The sequence below is a fragment of the Pseudophryne corroboree genome, chromosome 7, assembly GCF_028390025.1.
Source record: "Pseudophryne corroboree isolate aPseCor3 chromosome 7, aPseCor3.hap2, whole genome shotgun sequence".
NCBI lineage: Eukaryota > Metazoa > Chordata > Amphibia > Anura > Myobatrachidae > Pseudophryne > Pseudophryne corroboree.
Window position 1 is genome coordinate 430,265,855 of NC_086450.1, and position 17,761 is coordinate 430,283,615.

A 17,761-nucleotide genomic window follows, 5' to 3' on the forward strand; every position below is an offset into this window, starting at 1 on the left:
CGTCCGGGCACAGTATCCTAACTGAGGCTTGGAGGAGGGTCATAGGGGGAGGAGCCAGTGCACACCAGCTAGTTCAAGCTTTTACTTTTGTGCCCAGTCTCCTGCGGAGCCGCTATTCCCCATGGTCCTTACGGAGTCCCAGCATCCACTACGGACTATGAGAAATAGAATTATCGGTAAGTAAATTCTTATTTTCTGTCCCCAGAAAGCACGTCGGTCAGGATATCTCCACTTCAGACCTGCAGCACGTTCCAGGAAATTATACTGACTCCCTCAATGCGTTGGGCAGAACGCCGCTAAGTGCTATGGCCCAAAGATTTCACCATATCTTGCACCTTACCACTGCCACGGGAGAGTATGAGAAGCTAACAATGGTAAGCGGTCAGGACGGGGTGATTTTATAATGTGTTCCTATTCACCGAGCATTTTTATGCCACTGTTATCATATTTTCCTTTCTGCAGGGGTTATATGATAACTTTTTAAACATGAAAGTGAAGGAGTCCAGTTTCGGCATGGTGTGTTCAGCACTGGACTGGCTGGAGTTCACAGACATCGTTAATTCCACTATAATGCATGGGCAGAACTTCCAGCTCATGAGATACCTGCCCTTCCTCCCAGTTGCCTTCCATCTCTTCTTTGCCACCTCCAACATACCCCGCATTGCTTATCCCAATGCCCACTACGAGGTACGTCTAGGGGGATTGTCTTGTAGTTACCTTGTAAAAATCTCATCTCCCTGTGGAACTGTAGTTGTGTCATAGATTTATAGTAAAGTGATGTCTGTAGAAGTTTAAATTCCAGTAAACGCCTATATAATTCGATTCCTGTGCTCCTGCTTTGATTGGCCACTGATCTCCCGGGCAACATCTGATAGAGGATTGTGCTATCCTATAAAATGCCAAATAGTCTTCTGATATTCTGTTTGCTTGTGGTGGAAACTTTCCTGGAAGTGATACACTCTCAGGATGAGTTTACATCTTTACTGTGCAGGTACTTGCCTTCATATTTCAATGCGGAGTACAAAGCCTTGGAGAAAGCTTTTAAGTAAAAAAAAAAAAAAAAGTCATTATTCCAATTATACCAGGGGAAGGCACCCTGTGGAACTACACAACCCAGCATGCCCTGTCACAGACTTGCTGCTAGGACATGCTAACACTGTGGCAGGGCTTTATTGTATGTTTTTGGCCACAGGTTCCCTATACACCCTCGGATTAAGCTTTTAACAATCACACCAGCTTGGTGAGCCTGAAATATCTGGGATACGGTTGTTAGGTCAACACCACTTGGGTCGACAGTCATTAGGTCGGCTACTATAGGTCGACATGCATTAGGTCGACAGGGTCGTTAGGTAGACATGTACTAGGTTGACAGGTCAAAAGGTTGACATGAGTTTTGAACTCTTTTCCCAATTTTTGGACTTTTTGATACTTTACGATACCCACGGACTATGATTGAGAATAGTAATCTGCGCTCGGCACCTTGCCCGAAGCATGGCGAGCAAAGCGAGGGGGCACGGTGCACTATTTGGGGTTCTCCGTCACTTTACGAAGAAAACGACACGAAAAAAAGTTTTTAAGAAACTCATGTCGACCTAGTACATGTCGACTGCATGGCCCTGTCGACCTAATGAATGTCGACGTATAGTGGTCGACCTAATGACTGTCGACCCATACCCAAATATCTTGCAGTGTAAATTTTGTTGGGGTCCCCTATCTTTGTTTGCAGTACTTATCAATAACCTGTAGATGGTGCTAGCAGGTCACAGATTTATGGAAGCATTGTAGATTGTCCTACATGCAAACGGATTCACTTCGGGACCAGAACACGCTCTCTAATGGGTCTGTCATTATTACGCGCGCGCGCGTGCGTGTGTGTGTGTGTTGAGTTTTTACTGTGGACTAAATGGAAAACTCCCTGGAGATGCAGCACTGCAGTTATGCACAAGTTTTAAAGTTGACTTGAACAGTTGTCTGTTTTATATGTAATACCTAATCTTCAATTCTACGCATCGCAAAGTCCGTTTTCAGTTTATAGTTAAATACAAAGGGAATATTAATATTACTGGAGTGTAGCAATTTGATGACAGGTCCCCTTTTACGATTGATAAAAGTATGTCTTCTGCTCTTTTCTCAGGCCCAGTCTAAACTGAATCAGATGCAGAATACTCTGCATGCCATGTTATCTGAGATCACGCCTGCCATCCGCACACGCGTGGGACCGGATTCCTTGGTACTGGATGCTCTGTGCCTTCTGCTTGATGTCATCTCTCCGAAGCTCCGCCCAGTAAGTAGCGCCTTGTTTTGGGCGCTCATGATTCTGCAGTGCATGTGGCTTGCTGTGAAACTGTTTTTTTAGGGACCCCTGTAGGCGTTAGGCCATGTGCAGTGTGTAGTTTTGCAGCTTTGCAAAACGTGTGCTGTACTTTGGGTGGGCAGCTGTAAAATGTGCGTTTTTTTCATCCGCTCTAAACCATAATGTAATACTGATGTAACAATAAATCTGGGCAAAGTGTTTTCTGTTTGTATGAGATTCTATTGTGGCGTAATAGGACGTGTAAATGTAATTTACGTGTTTATGCTTGTGTGCTGAACCATACTTGAGTGTGCTATAATATATGTGTATGTATATATATATATATATGTATATGTGTGTATATATGTATGTGTGTGTATATGTGTATATATGTATGTGTGTATATATATATATATATATATATATATATATATATATATATATATATATATGTGTGTGTATATGTATGTGAAGATTTGCTGTGTATGTAATGCTCTGTGATCCTGACTACACGTTTCAGTCTCCGCAGACTGTTACACGTCCTGACAGTCTCTCAGCCCGCTACGCTCTTTTGATTCTGGAGATGTCACACAAGGTCACTGTCTCCCCGCGGGTCTGAGGTTATTTTCTTTGTGCTCTTTATTTGGACCTGTAAGCCCTAGGCTCATGTCCTTTTAATTTAATTGTAATTGATGTGAACAAAAAGCAATTTAATCTGTGTCTCCGGGTGGGCCAAGGCAATTAGACTGAAGACTCCTTTTTAGGCCCAAAGTCTCAGACCCTTTACACATGCTGAAGATTAGCTACACTTGCTTCCGTGCGGCTGTGCTTATTTATACAGTGTGTAACTGGGGAGGTGTATCATCTCACAGTATGCACACAGTGCCTGTACGGAAATATACAGCATTCACATAGATGTTCCTGGGTACCACTTAACATGGGATAAAATATTATAGAACCACGAAAAGTAAATTATTATATGTTGCCCACATAAAAGCTAACAGCATTCCTAAACAATATTTCTCTGACGTCCTAGTGGATGCTGGGAACTCCAAAAGGACCATGGGGAATAGCGGCTCCGCAGGAGACTGGGCACAACTAAAGAAAGCTTTTAGGTCACCTGGTGTGCACTGGCTCCTCCCACTATGACCCTCCTCCAAGCCTCAGTTAGATTTCGTGCCCGGCCGAGGTTGGATGCACACTAGGGGCTCTCCTGAGCCCTTAGAAAGAAAGTATATATTTAGGTTTTTTATTTTACAGTGAGACCTGCTGGCAACAGGCTCACTGCAGCGAGGGACTAAGGGGAGAAGAAGCGAACCTACCTGCTTGCAGCTAGCTTGGGCTTCTTAGGCTACTGGACACCATTAGCTCCAGAGGGACCGACCGCAGGCCCAGCCTTGGTGTTCGGTCCCGGAGCCGCGCCGCCGTCCCCCTTACAGAGCCAGAAGTAAGAAGAGGAAAATCGGCGGCAGAAGACATCAGTCTTCACCAAGGTAGCGCACAGCACTGCAGCTGTGCGCCATTGCTCCTCATACACACTTCACACTCCGGTCACTGAGGGTGCAGGGCGCTAGGGGGGGACGCCCTGAGCAGCAATAAAAAGACCTTGGCTGGCAAAAATACCACAATATATGGCCCCAGAGGCTATATATGTGATAATTACCCCTGCCAGAATCCATAAAAAAGCGGGAGAATAGTCCGCGAAAAAGGGGCGGAGCTATCTCCAGCACACTGGCGCCATTTCTCCCTCACAGCTCCGCTGGAAGGAAGCTCCCTGGCTCTCCCCTGCAGTCTACACTACAGAAAAGGGTAAAAAAGAGAGGGGGGGCGCTAAATTTAGGCGCAGTACATATAACAGCAGCTATAGGGGACATAATTCAGTTAGTCCCTGCATTATATAGCGCTCTGGTGTGTGCTGGCATACTCTCACTCTGTCTCCCCAAAGGGCTTTTGTGGGTCCTGTCCTCTGTTAAAGAGCATTCCCTGTGTGTGTGCGGTGTGTCGGTACGGCTGTGTCGACATGTTTGATGAGGATAATGATGTGGAGGCGGAGCAGATGCCTATAGAAGGGATGTCACCCCCTGCGGGGCAGACACCTGAGTGGATGGACTTATGGAAGGAATTGCGTGCACGCGTCGACTCCTTACACAAAAAATTTGACGACATGCCAAATGCGGGACAGCCGGCTTCTCAGCTCGTGCCTGTCCAGGCGTCTCAAAGGCCTTCGGGGGCTCTAAAACGCCCGCTACCTCAGATGGCAGACGCGGATGTCGACACTGATACTGACACCAGTGTCGACGACGATGAGTCAAGTCTAATGTCCACTAAGGCCATTCGTTGCATGATTGAAGCAATGAAAGAGGTGTTACAAATTTCTGATATAAACCCAGGTACCACTAAAAAGGGTATTATGTTTGGGGAGAAAAAACTACCCGTAGTCTTTCCCCCATCAGAAGAATTAAATGAAGTGTGTGAAGAAGCGTGGGCTTTCCCTGATAAAAGATTGGTAATCTCTAAGAAGTTACTAATGGCGTTCCCTTTCCCGCCAGAGGATAGGTCACGTTGGGAGACACCACCTAGGGTGGATAAAGCGCTCACACGTTTGTCTAAAAAGGTGGCACTACCGTCTCCGGATACGGCCGCCCTCAAGGAACCTGCTGATAGAAAGCAGGAGGCTATCCTTAAGTCTGTATATACACACTCAGGCATTATACTTAGACCTGCTATTGCGTCAGCATGGATGTGCAGTGCTGCCGCTGCGTGGTCAGATTCCCTGTCAGAAAATATTGACACCCTAGACAGGGACACTATTCTGCTAACCATAGAGCATATTAAAGACTCAGTCTTATACATGAGAGATGCACAGAGGGAGATCTGCCGGCTGGCATCTAAAATAAGTGCACTGTCCATTTCTGCTAGGAGAGGCTTATGGACTCGCCAGTGGACAGGGGATGCAGATTCAAAAAGGCACATGGAAGTTTTGCCTTATAAGGGTGAGGAGTTATTCGGGGATGGTCTCTCGGACCTAGTTTCCACAGCAACTGCTGGGAAGTCAGCATTTTTACCCCATGTTCCCTCACAGCCTAAAAAGGCGCCGTTTTATCAGGTACAGTCCTTTCGGACTCAGAAAAACAGGCGTGGAAAAGGCGGGTCCTTTCTGTCCAGAGGCAGAGGTAGGGGAAAAAGGCTGCAACAAACAGCAGGTTCCCAGGAGCAAAAGTCCTCCCCCGCTTCTTCCAAGTCCGCCGCATGACGGTGGGGCTCCACAGGCGGAGCCAGGTACGGTGGGGGGCCGCCTCAAAAATTTCAGCGATCAGTGGGCTCGCTCACAGGTGGATCCCTAGATCCTGCAAATAGTATCTCAATGGTACAAACTGGAATTCGAAGCGTCTCCACCCCACCGGTTCCTAAAATCTGCCTTGCCGACAACTCCCTCAGGCAGGGAGGCTGTGCCTAGAGGCAATTCACAAGCTGTATTCCCAGCAGGTGATAGTCAAGGTGCCCCTACTTCAACAAGGACGGGGTTACTATTCCACACTGTTTGTGGTACCGAAACCGGACGGTTCGGTGAGACCCATTTTAAATTTGAAATCCTTGAACACATACATAAAAAAAATTCAAGTTCAAGATGGAATCGCTCAGGGCGGTTATTGCAAGCCTGGACGAGGGGGATTACATGGTATCCCTGGACATCAAGGATGCTTACCTGCATGTCCCCATTTACTATCCTCACCAGGAGTACCTCAGATTTGTGGTACAGGATTGCCATTACCAATTCCAGACGCTGCCGTTTGGACTCTCCACGGCACCGAGGGTGTTTACCAAAGTAATGGCGGAAATGATGATACTCCTTCGAAGAAAGGGAGTTTTAATTATCCCGTACTTGGACGATCTCCTAATAAAGGCGAGGTCCAAGGAGCAGTTGTTGGTGGGAGTAGCACTATCTCAGGAGGTGCTACACCAGCACGGTTGGATTTTGAATATTCCAAAATCACAGCTGGTTCCGACGACACGTCTACTGTTCCTGGGTATGATCCTGGACACAGTCCAGAAAAAAGTGTTTCTCCCGGAGGAGAAAGCCAAGGAGCTGTCATCTCTAGTCAGAGACCTCCTGAAACCGAAACAGGTATCGGTGCATCACTGCACGCGGGTCCTGGAAAAGATGGTGGCTACTTACGAAGCAATTCCTTTCGGCAGGTTCCATGCCAGAATCTTTCAGTGGGACCTGTTGGACCAATGGTCCGGATCGCATCTTCAGATGCATCGCCTAATAACCCTGTCTCCAAGAACCAGGGTGTCTCTGCTGTGGTGGCTGCAGAGTGCTCATCTTCTAGAGGGCCGCAGATTCGGCATACAGGACTGGGTCCTGGTGACCACGGATGCCAGCCTTCGGGGCTGGGGGGCAGTCACACAGGGAAGAAACTTCCAAGGACTATGGTCGAGTCAGGAGACTTCCCTACACATAAATATTCTGGAACTAAGGGCCATTTACAACGCCCTAAGTCAGGCAAAATCCCTGCTTCTACACCAGCCGGTACTGATCCAGTCAGACAACATCACGGCAGTCGCCCATGTAAATCGACAGGGCGGCACAAGAAGCAGGATGGCAATGGCAGAAGCCACAAGGATTCTCCGATGGGCGGAAAATCACGTACTAGCACTGTCAGCAGTGTTCATTCCGGGAGTGGACAACTGGGAAGCAGACTTTCTCAGCAGGCACGACCTCCACCCGGGAGAGTGGGGACTTCATCCAGAAGTCTTCACGCTGATTGTAAATCGATGGGAACGTCCACAAGTGGACATGATGGCGTCCCGCCTAAACAAAAAACTAGAGAGATATTGCGCCAGGTCAAGGGACCCTCAGGCGATAGCTGTGGACGCTCTGGTGACACCGTGGGTGTACCAGTCAGTTTGTGTTCCCTCCTCTGCCTCTCATACCAAGGGTACTGAGAATAATAAGGAAACGAGGAGTAAGAACAATACTCGTGGTTCCGGATTGGCCAAGACGAGCGTGGTACCCGGAACTTCAAGAGATGATCTCAGAGGACCCATGGCCTCTGCCGCTCAGACAGGACCTGCTGCAGCAGGGGCCCTGTCTGTTCCAAGACTTACCGCGGCTGCGTTTGACGGCATGGCGGTTGACCGCCGGATCCTGAAGGAAAAGGGCATTCCGGAGGAAGTCATTCCTACGCTGATTAAAGCCAGGAAAGATGTAACTGCAAAGCATTATCACCGCATATGGCGGAAATATGTTGCTTGGTGTGAGGCCAAAAAGGCCCCAACAGAGGAATTTCAACTAGGTCGATTTCTGCATTTCCTACAAGCAGGAGTGACTATGGGCCTGAAATTAGGCTCCATTAAGGTACAGATCTCGGCTCTGTCGATTTTCTTCCAGAAAGAACTGGCTTCATTGCCTGAAGTTCAGACGTTTGTGAAGGGAGCGCTGCATATTCAGCCCCCGTTTGTGCCTCCAGTGGCACCTTGGGATCTCAACGTGGTGTTGAGTTTCTTAAAATCACATTGGTTTGAGCCACTTAAAACCGTGGATCTAAAATATCTCACGTGGAAAGTGGTCATGTTATTGGCCTTGGCTTCGGCCAGGCGTGTGTCAGAATTGGCGGCTTTGTCATGTAAAAGCCCTTATCTGATTTTCCGTATGGATAGGGCAGAATTGAGGACTCGTCCTCCGTTTCTCCCTAAGGTGGTATCAGCTTTTCACTTGAACCAACCTATTGTGGTGCCTGCGGCTACTAGGGACTTGGAGGATTCCAAGTTGCTGGACGTAGTCAGGGCCTTGAAAATTTATGTTTCCAGGACGGCTGGAGTCAGGAAAACTGACTCGCTATTTATCCTGTATGCACCCAAGAAGCTGGGTGCTCCTGCTTCTAAGCAGACTATTGCTCGCTGGATTTGTAGCACAATTCAGCAGGCGCATTCTGCGGCTGGATTGCCGCATCCTAAATCAGTAAAAGCCCATTCCACAAGGAAGGTGGGCTCATCTTGGGCGGCTGCCCGAGGGGTCTCGGCTTTACAACTTTGCCGAGCTGCTACTTGGTCAGGGGCAAACACGTTTGCAAAATTCTACAGATTTGATACCCTGGCTGAGGAGGATCTTGAGTTCTCTCATTCGGTGCTGCAGAGTCATCCGCACTCTCCCGCCCGTTTGGGAGCTTTGGTATAATCCCCATGGTCCTTTCGGAGTTCCCAGCATCCACTAGGACGTCAGAGAAAATAAGATTTTACTCACCGGTAAATCTATTTCTCGTAGTCCGTAGTGGATGCTGGGCGCCCGTCCCAAGTGCGGATTGTCTGCAATACTTGTACTTAGTTACTGTTAACTAAAGGGTTATTGTTGAGCCATCTGTTGAGAGGCTCAGTTGTTTTTCATACTGTTAAACTGGGTATAGTTGTACAGTGTGATTGGTGTGGCTGGTAAGAGTCTTACCCGGGATTCAAAATCCTTCCTTATTATGTCAGCTCGTCCGGGCACAGTGTCCTAACTGAGGCTTGGAGGAGGGTCATAGTGGGAGGAGCCAGTGCACACCAGGTGACCTAAAAGCTTTCTTTAGTTGTGCCCAGTCTCCTGCGGAGCCGCTATTCCCCATGGTCCTTTCGGAGTTCCCAGCATCCACTACGGACTACGAGAAATAGATTTACCGGTGAGTAAAATCTTATTTTCTCTTACGTCCTAGAGGATGCTGGGGACTCCAAAAGGACCATGGGGTATAGACGGGATCCGCAGGAGCTTGGGCACACTAAAAAGACTTAAGACTGGGTGTGAACTGGCTCGTCCCTCTATGCCCCTCCTCCAGACCTCAGACTTTGTGCCCAGGAGTGACTGGATGCACACTAGGGGAGCTCTACTGAGTTTCTCTAGAAAAGACTTTGTTAGGTTTTTTATTTTCAGGGAGCACTGCTGGCTACAGACTCCCTGCAGCGTGGGAGTGAGGGGAGAGAAGCAGGACCTACTTCTGTGAGTTTCAAGGCTCTGCTTCTCGGCTACTGGACACCATTAGCTCCAGAGGGTTCGATCACTTGGTGCGCCTAGCTGCTTGTTCCCGGAGCCATGCCGTCACCCCCTCACAGAAGACAGAAGTCGGGTGAGTATGAGAAGATCAGAAGACTTCAGGACGGCAGAAGACTTCAGTGACGGAAGGTACAGCACAGCGGTAACGCTGTGCTCCATGCTCCCACACACATCACCAACAACGGTATTTCACTGGGTGCAGGGCGCTGGGGGGGGCGCCCTGGGCAGCATGTTACTGAAGTTTCTTAGGGCGGCACAAAGATTGTGGGTGCCTCGGCACCGTGTACAGACCCCCGCCGGCATTTTTAAACGGTTTTGAATTTGGCGGGCCGAAGTGCGCCGGGAAGGGGGCGGAGCTTCGTCCCGCAGCTCACCGGCGCCATTTTCTCTGCAACACTCGGCTGAGGGATAGAGACGCTGCGGGGACCTCCACGCTTCTCCAAGTAACGGGGTGGGGGAGGGGGCTTTTTCAGAGGGGGGCCGCAGTGTGGTGCTTATTAGTGAGATAAGGCAGCGCTGGGTACATATATCGTTTTTTGCGTCCTCCCTTGCTGCTACCAAGTCCACCGCATGACGCTGGGGGAGTCCGGACCGGTGGGGGGCCGTCTACTAAGTTTCAGTCAGGTCTGGATTCAATCGGGCCTGGATCCCTGGGTACTAAAGATCGTGTCTCAGGGATACAAACTGGAGTTTCAGGAAATGCCCCCTCACCGGTTCTTCATTTCGGCATTACCAGTAGGTCTTCCGGACAGGGAGGTGGTGCTAGCAGCGATTCAAAAACTGTGTCTACAGAGGGTCATTATTCCCGTTCCCTCGTCTCAGCGGGGGGAGGGGTTCTACTCGAGCTTTGTTGTGCCGAAACCGGACGGTTCGGTCAGACCAATTCTAAATTTAAAATCCCTCAATCCATACTTGAAAGTTTTCAAGTTCAAGATGGAATCCCTTCGAGCTGTGATCTCCAGCCTAGAAGGGGGGGATTTTATGGCGTCAGTCGACATAAAGGATGCCTACTTACATGTCCCGATATATCCTCCGCATCAGGCTTTCCTCAGTTTTGCGATACAGGATTCTCATTACCAATTTCAGACGTTGCCGTTTGGGCTTTCCACGGCTCCGAGGATTTTTACCAAGGTCATGGCGGAAATGATGGTGCTTCTTCGCAAACAAGGGGTTTCAATTATCCCGTACTTGGACGATCTCCTTATAAAGGCGAGGTCCAAGGAACGATTACTGAAAAGCGTGGAGTTGTCTCTATCGGTCCTGCGACAACACGGATGGGTCCTCAATTTGCCGAAATCCCAGTTGATTCTGACCACTCGGCTTACGTTTCTGGGCATGATTCTGGACACGGAGTTACAGAAGGTATTCCTTCCAGAAGAAAAGGCTCTGGAATTGCAGACGATGGTCAGAGAACTTCTGAAGCCGTCGAGTGTGTCGATACATCATTGTACTCGGGTTCTGGGGAAGATGGTTGCGGGGTACGAAGCCATTCCATACGGCAGATTTCACGCCCGCGTGTTTCAGTGGGACTTGCTGAGCAAATGGTCCGGGTCTCATCTACACATTCACCGGAAGATAAGTTTATCTCCCAGAGCCAGAATTTCTCTCCTGTGGTGGCTACAAGTGAATCACTTCCTGGGGGGACGTCGATTCGGTCTCCAGGAGTGGGTACTTCTGACAACAGATGCAAGTCTCCGGGGCTGGGGCGCAGTCACCCAAGGAAGAAATTTCCAGGGAAAATGGTCGCCCCAGGAAGCCTGTTTCCACATAAATGTTCTCGAGTTAAGAGCCATTTACAACGCCCTGCTCCAAGCAAGAAGTCTTCTTCAGGGTCGACCGGTCCTGGTACAGTCAGACAACATCACAGCGGTGGCCCATATAAACCGGCAAGGCGGAACAAGGAGCAGAGCGGCAATGGCGGAGGCCACAAAGATACTTCGCTGGGCGGAACAACACGTCAGCGTACTGTCAGCAGTCTTCCTACCGGGGGTGGACAACTGGGAAGCGGATTTCCTCATCAGACACGACCTTCATCCGGGAGAGTGGGCTCTGCACCAAGAGGTTTTTGCAGAAGTGACAGGACGCTGGGGAATTCCGTTGATAGACATGATGGCGTCTCGGCTCAACAAGAAGCTCCCGAGGTATTGTTCCAGGACAAGGGACCCACAAGCCACGGCGGTGGACGCCCTGGTGTCTCCGTGGGTCTTCCAGTCGGTGTATGTGTTCCCTCCTCTTCCTCTCATTCCAAAGGTGCTGGGGATCATTCGTCGAGCAAGGGTTCAGGCGATTCTCGTCGTTCCAGACTGGCCAAGAAGGGCCTGGTACCCAGATCTTCAGGACTTGCTGGTGGAAGATCCTTGGCCGCTTCCTCTAAGGGCGGATCTGTTGTTACAGGGTCCATGCGTGTTTCCGGACTTGCTGCGTTTGACGGCATGGAGGTTGAGCGCCAGATCTTAGCTCGTAAGGGTATTCCCAGGGAGGTCATTCCAACTCTCATTAAGGCTAGGAAAGAGGTTACGGCGAAACACTATCACCGTATCTGGAGGAAATACGTTTCCTGGTGTGAGGCTAAAAAGGCTCCTGCGGAGGATTTTCAGTTGGGTCGTTTTCGTCAATTTTTACAGGCGGGTGTAGATGCAGGCCTGAAATTGGGTTCCATCAAAGTGCAAATTTCGGCTTTGTCTATTTTCTTTCAAAAAGAGTTAGCTACCCTCCCAGAGGTTCAGACTTTTGTGAAGGGTGTAATGCATATCGCTCCACCGTTTGTACCGCCTGTAGCGCCATGGGACCTTGATGTCGTCTTGCGGTTCCTCATGTCTTCCTGGTTTGAACCTTTGCGGAAGGTTGAATTAAAATTTCTCACTTGGAAGGTGGTTATGCTTTTGGCGCTGGCATCTGCCAGGCGAGTATCGGAATTGGCAGCTTTATCTCATAAGAGTCCGTACTTGATTTTTCATGCGATAGGGCGGAATTGAGGACTCGTCAACAATTTCTACCAAAGGTGGTTTCGTCATTTCACATTAACCAACCTATTGTGGTTCCGGTAGCTTCGGAAGAAGTGGCGATTCCAAAATCTCTGGATGTTGTAAGAGCGTTAAAAGTTTACGTTTCTAGGACGGCTGTTACTAGGAAAACTGAAGCGTTGTTTGTTTTATATGCGGCCAACAAGGTTGGTCATCCCGCGTCAAAACAGACTATTGCACGCTGGATTTGTAGTACGATCCAACAGGCTCATTCTTCGGTGGGGTTACCGGTGCCGAAGGCGGTTAAAGCCCATTCTACCAGAAAGGTGGGCTCATCTTGGGCGGCTGCCCGAGGTGTTTCGGCACTACAGCTTTGCCGAGCGGCTACTTGGTCGGGTTCGAACACTTTTGCTAAATTCTATAAGTTCGATACCCTGGCCGATGAGGACCTGGCGTTTGCTCAGTCGGTGCTGCAGAGTCGTCCGCACTCTCCCGCCCGTTCTGGAGCTTTGGTATAATCCCTCTAGGACGTAAGAGAAAATAGGATTTTGGTACTCACCGTTAAATCCTTTTCTCCTAGTCCGTAGAGGATGCTGGGCGCCCGTCCCAGTGCGGACCCTTACTTGCATTATGTATATTTTCTTACTGGTTAAGTTAGTTATACACGACTTGTGTATTGGTTTGTTACAGCTGGTTGCTGGAGTTTTATGCATACTGTTATCTGGTTTGGTGTTATTCCGGTGGTACGGTATGTTTTCTGGTGTGGGCTGGTAATTTGGTAGCCCTTAGTTAAGACAAAAATCTTTCCTTGTAGTGTCCGTCTCTCCTGGGCACAGTTCCTATAACTGAGGTCTGGAGGAGGGGCATAGAGGGAGGAGCCAGTTCACACCCAGTCTTAAGTCTTTTTAGTGTGCCCAAGCTCCTGCGGATCCCGTCTATACCCCATGGTCCTTTTGGAGTCCCCAGCATCCTCTACGGACTAGGAGAAAAGGATTTACCGGTGAGTACCAAAATCCTATTTATACATTTTCTCTCTCACATGAAGATTCTGGGAATGATGTCACTTACAGTAATATCTTAATTCCACTGTGCTCCAATTGTGTCACTGTTTACTAGGGCAGTGTTTCTCCGCTCCAGTCCTCAAGTGCACCTAACAGGTCATGTTTTCTGGATTTCTTTAATCGTGTACAGGTGAGGTTTTGCAAGGTTTATAGACAGAAATCCTGAAAACACGGCATGTTAATAGGTATTTGATGACTGAAGTTGAGAACTACTGCCACAGGGAATTGATTTGCTGTATTGTTGTGAGTACTTCTGTTTGTGCTGATCCTCTGTATAGCATGGGCTGGAGACGTGTAATACTCTATATACACTATAGTACTGTCTGCTGATCCTCTATATAGCATGTGCTGGATACAGGTAATACTCTGTATATACACCATAGTACTGGCTGCTGATCCTCTATATAGCATGTGCTGTAGACCTGTAATACTCTGTATATACACCATAATACCGTCTCCTGACCCTCTATATAGCATGTGCTAGATACAGGTAATACTCTGTATATACACCATAATACCGTCTCCTGACCCTCTATATAGCATGTGCTAGATACAGGTAATACTCTGTATATACACCATAGTACTGGCTGCTGATCCTCTATATAGAATGTGCTAGAGACCTGTAATACTCTATATATACACCATAGTACTGGCTGCTGATCCTCTATATAGCATGTCTAGTACACACAGCGGAGGTGTTGGCTGCCAGTATGAAGGAAGTGTTAATAGATCATATTCTGGTAGTAAATTATTAGTAGCAGCTGTGATAGCAGAGGACTGACACATCTAATATATGCCCTTTACCTGCCTCTGCACATACATTGCCAAGATCAATATGTTTCCTTCAAGAACAATGTTAGCAGCTCATCTGTGATCGATGTTTGGAGGCTGTGCCGGAGTCTGCTCACTTTCCTGGATGAATAATAGATGGCCGATAAGTGTTTGTAAACAGGAAATCTATACCTTCCCCTCCTCTCCCCAGCTCTGGGTTTAGGCCTGAGCTTTGCCCCATGCCTGAGATCTGTAGCCTGAGCTCCTCTGGTTTCCTGCTATATATGGTTTGTTGTTCCATATTCAGAGCATTTCATTTATATTCTTGATTTGCTGGGCGGTTCCGCACTGACCTGCCTGGTGTTCATGCGGTCCCCTAAAGATCACAGTAATTTAAATGTGATTGTTGAACCGTTAATCTTACATCATACGTTATTTTTTATATATTAAATTGCATTTTAGTATCATTTTGGTTAATTTATTTTCTGCTGCGGGGTACTCTGGGCTCCACAAGTCTGGACAATGGGGTGTAGAGTAGGATCTTGATCCGAGGCACCAACAGGCTCAAAGCTTTGACTGTTCCCAGAATGCACAGCGCCGCCTCCTATATCACCCCGCCTCCCAGCACAGGAGCTCAGTTTGTCAGTTGGTGCTGCAGTAAGCAGGCACTTAACAGAGGGGCTGCTCCAAGCAGCCCTGAGAAAAGCTTTTTATGAGGTAAAAAGTGAAGAATTCAAGGGCAGCAGCGGTGGTAAATGTCTTCTGACATTCTCTGCTGCAGCTCCAGCTCTCCCCAGCGGCGCTGTACACTCCTGAGCCCTGGTTGCCGGGTACTTACAACGGAGGCTCCGGTTTTCTTCATGTTCGACACACACGGCTGGGGCTCTCCAGGATCGCGTGGCCGCGCTTCAGGAGGTGGTAAGTGGGTCTCGCTCGCGGGACCCGGTCTTTATCGCGATCAGGCGCGGTCAGTGGGAGGCGGGCCTCGCGCGCTGGCGGTGGACACTGTGGATACAGGCGATCCCACTAGATCACCAGGGCATGGGCGCAGGTCAGGTTTTCTCTTAAAACCGATTTTAATATCGCCCACAGTACCCGGTGGTTTTGCCAGCAAGGAGGATAAGGCTTAGACCTGAAGCCCCTCCCCCAGCGCGTCATTTCCAGCAAGTGTTTCCGCCCTGGAGCTGCATCTTGGTGCATCTGGGAGCGCTGTTGGACACTCACAACCAGAGGTTGTTCTTGTCTGAGGAGAAAGTCCTGAAACTTCAGGACAGGATTCGTTGCTTCCTTTCTCGTCCGCAAGTGTCGATACATTTGGCAATGCATGTGCTGGGCCTCATGGTATCCGCATTCGACATGGTGGAGTATGCTCAATTCCATTCTCGCCCCCTCCAGAAGCTGATTCTAGCTAAGTGGGACGGCCTGCCTCACCGGATCAGGTCTCAAATGATCTCTTTGACTCCGGAGGTCCGTCTGTCGCTGCTCTGGTGGCTCCAGGACCGACAATTGTGCAGAGGCCATCCCTTCTGAATATCCAACTGGGTCCTGTTGACGACAGATGCCAGTCTAAGAAGTTGGGGCGCGGTGCTGGAGCAGCACTCCTTGCAGGATCAGTGGACCAAGGAGGAATCTCTCCTCTCGATCAACATTCTGGAATTGCGGGCGGTCTTCAATGCGTTGAACCTAGCCCAGCATTTGATTCAGAACCGTCCTGTTCAAGTACAGTCGGACAACGCCACAACAGTGGCTTACATAAATCATCAAGGCGGCACTCGAAGCCGTTTGGCAATGAATTCAGCCTCACGGATTCTACGTTGGGCAGAACGCCATATCGGCAATATCTGCAATATTCATTCCGGGAGTCCTGAATTGGGAAGTGGACTTTCTCAGTCGTCAGGACATGCATGCCGGCGAGTGGGGCCTCCATCCAGAAGTGTTTCAACTCCTCGTGGAAAGGTGGGGTCTTCCAGATGTGGATCTGATGGCGTCTCGACACAATCACAAGGTTCCGGTCTTCGGAGCAAGGACAAGGGATCCTCAAGCAGCATTTGTGGATGCGCTAGCAGTGCCGTGGAGGTTTCGGCTGCCGTACGTGTTCCCTCCGGTGTCACTCCTGCCCAGGGTAATTCGGAAGTTCAAGCAAGAAAAAGGAAATCTGCTTCTCATAGCTCCGGCGTGGCCCAGACGGCACTGGTTCTCAGACCTGCAAGGCCTATCATCAGAGCGTCCACTTCTACTTCCACAACGCCCAGACCTCCTCGTTCAGGGCCCCTGTGTCTACCAGGACCTAGCCCGGCTGTCTTTGACGGCATGGCTCTTGAAGCTTCCATCTTAAGAGCTAAGGGTTTTTCTGAAGAGGTCATTAAAACTATGTTGCGGGCCCGGAAACCGGCCTCTGCTCGGATTTACCATCGGGTCTGGCATTCCTACTTTGTTTGGTGCGCATCTAACCATTATGACGCTTCCAAGTTTAGTACAGACAAACTTTTGGCTTTTCTACAGCAGGGCCTAAATTTAGGCCTGCGTCTGGCTTCCCTCAAGGTTCATATTTCTGCCTTGTCGGTGTGGTTTCAGAGAAAAATTGCGACTTTACCTGATGTTCATACTTTCACTCAGGGTGTGTTGCGTATCCAACCTCCCTATGTCCCGCCTGTGGCTCCTTGGGACTTGTCGGTGGTTTTGGAGGCGTTGCAGGAGCTTCCATTTGAACCTCTTGGTTCAGCTGACCTTAAGTGGCTTTCCCTTAAGGTAGTGTTCTTGCTGGCTATTGCCTCTGCTAGAAGAGTGTCTGATTTGGGTGCCTTGTCTTGTAGTTCCCCATATCTGATTTTTCACCGTGACCGGGTGGTTCTTAGGACTCGTCCCGGATATTTACCTAAGGTGGTTTCTTCGTTCCACCTTAATCAGGAGATTGTGGTTCCAGCTTTTGTCTCTCCTGATTTGTCTCCCAAAGAGCGGTCTTTGGATGTGGTACGGGCTCACCGTATCTATGTGAAGAGAACTGCTTCTATTCGAAAGTCTGATTCTCTCTTTGTTTGTTTGGATTTCACAAACGTGGCTGGCCTGCTCACAAGCAGACCCTGGCCAGGTGGATTAGAATGGTGATTGCGCATGCTTATGTGAAGGCTGGTCTGTCAGCTCCTGTTCATATTACAGCCCATTCTACTCGGTCTGTTGGACCTTCTTGGGCGGCCCAACGTGGTGCGACCCTTAATCAATTGTGCAAGGCGGCTACGTGGTCCTCCGGGAACACGTTCATAAGGTTCTATGCCTTCGATCCGCTTCCCAGGATGCTTGCTTTGGACGCCGGGTTCTTGTGCCCGCTACAGTGCGTCCCCTCCCACAAGGAACTGCTTTACGACATCCCCATTGTCCAGACTTGTGGAGCCCAGTGTACCCCGCAGCAGAAAACGAGTTTTATGGTAAGAACTTACCCTTGTTAAAACTCTTTCTGCAAGGTACACTGGGCTCCACAAGGCGCCCACCCTGACGCACTTAGTTTCTTTGGGTTGATATGGCATTAGCCGCTGACACTTCTCTTGTCGTGAGAGTGTGGTGTATGTGGCTACTAACCATTGTCGTCTCTTTTCCTGCTACTGCATTGGGCTGGTTAACTAAACTGAGTTCCTGTGCTGGGAGGCGGGGT

The 17,761-nt window shown here is 49.2% G+C and overlaps 1 protein-coding gene across 1 annotated transcript in view; it reads left to right on the plus strand.

Moving 5' to 3' along the window:
* CHTF18 (chromosome transmission fidelity factor 18) overlaps positions 1-17,761 on the plus strand; it is a 191,249-nt gene that overhangs the window by 152,941 nt on the left and 20,547 nt on the right. The window contains exons 15-17 of the mRNA XM_063934863.1: positions 206-374; positions 463-687; positions 2,135-2,284. Coding sequence (XP_063790933.1) covers positions 206-374; positions 463-687; positions 2,135-2,284 — 544 coding nt within the window. The remainder of the gene's footprint in view (positions 1-205; positions 375-462; positions 688-2,134; positions 2,285-17,761) is intronic.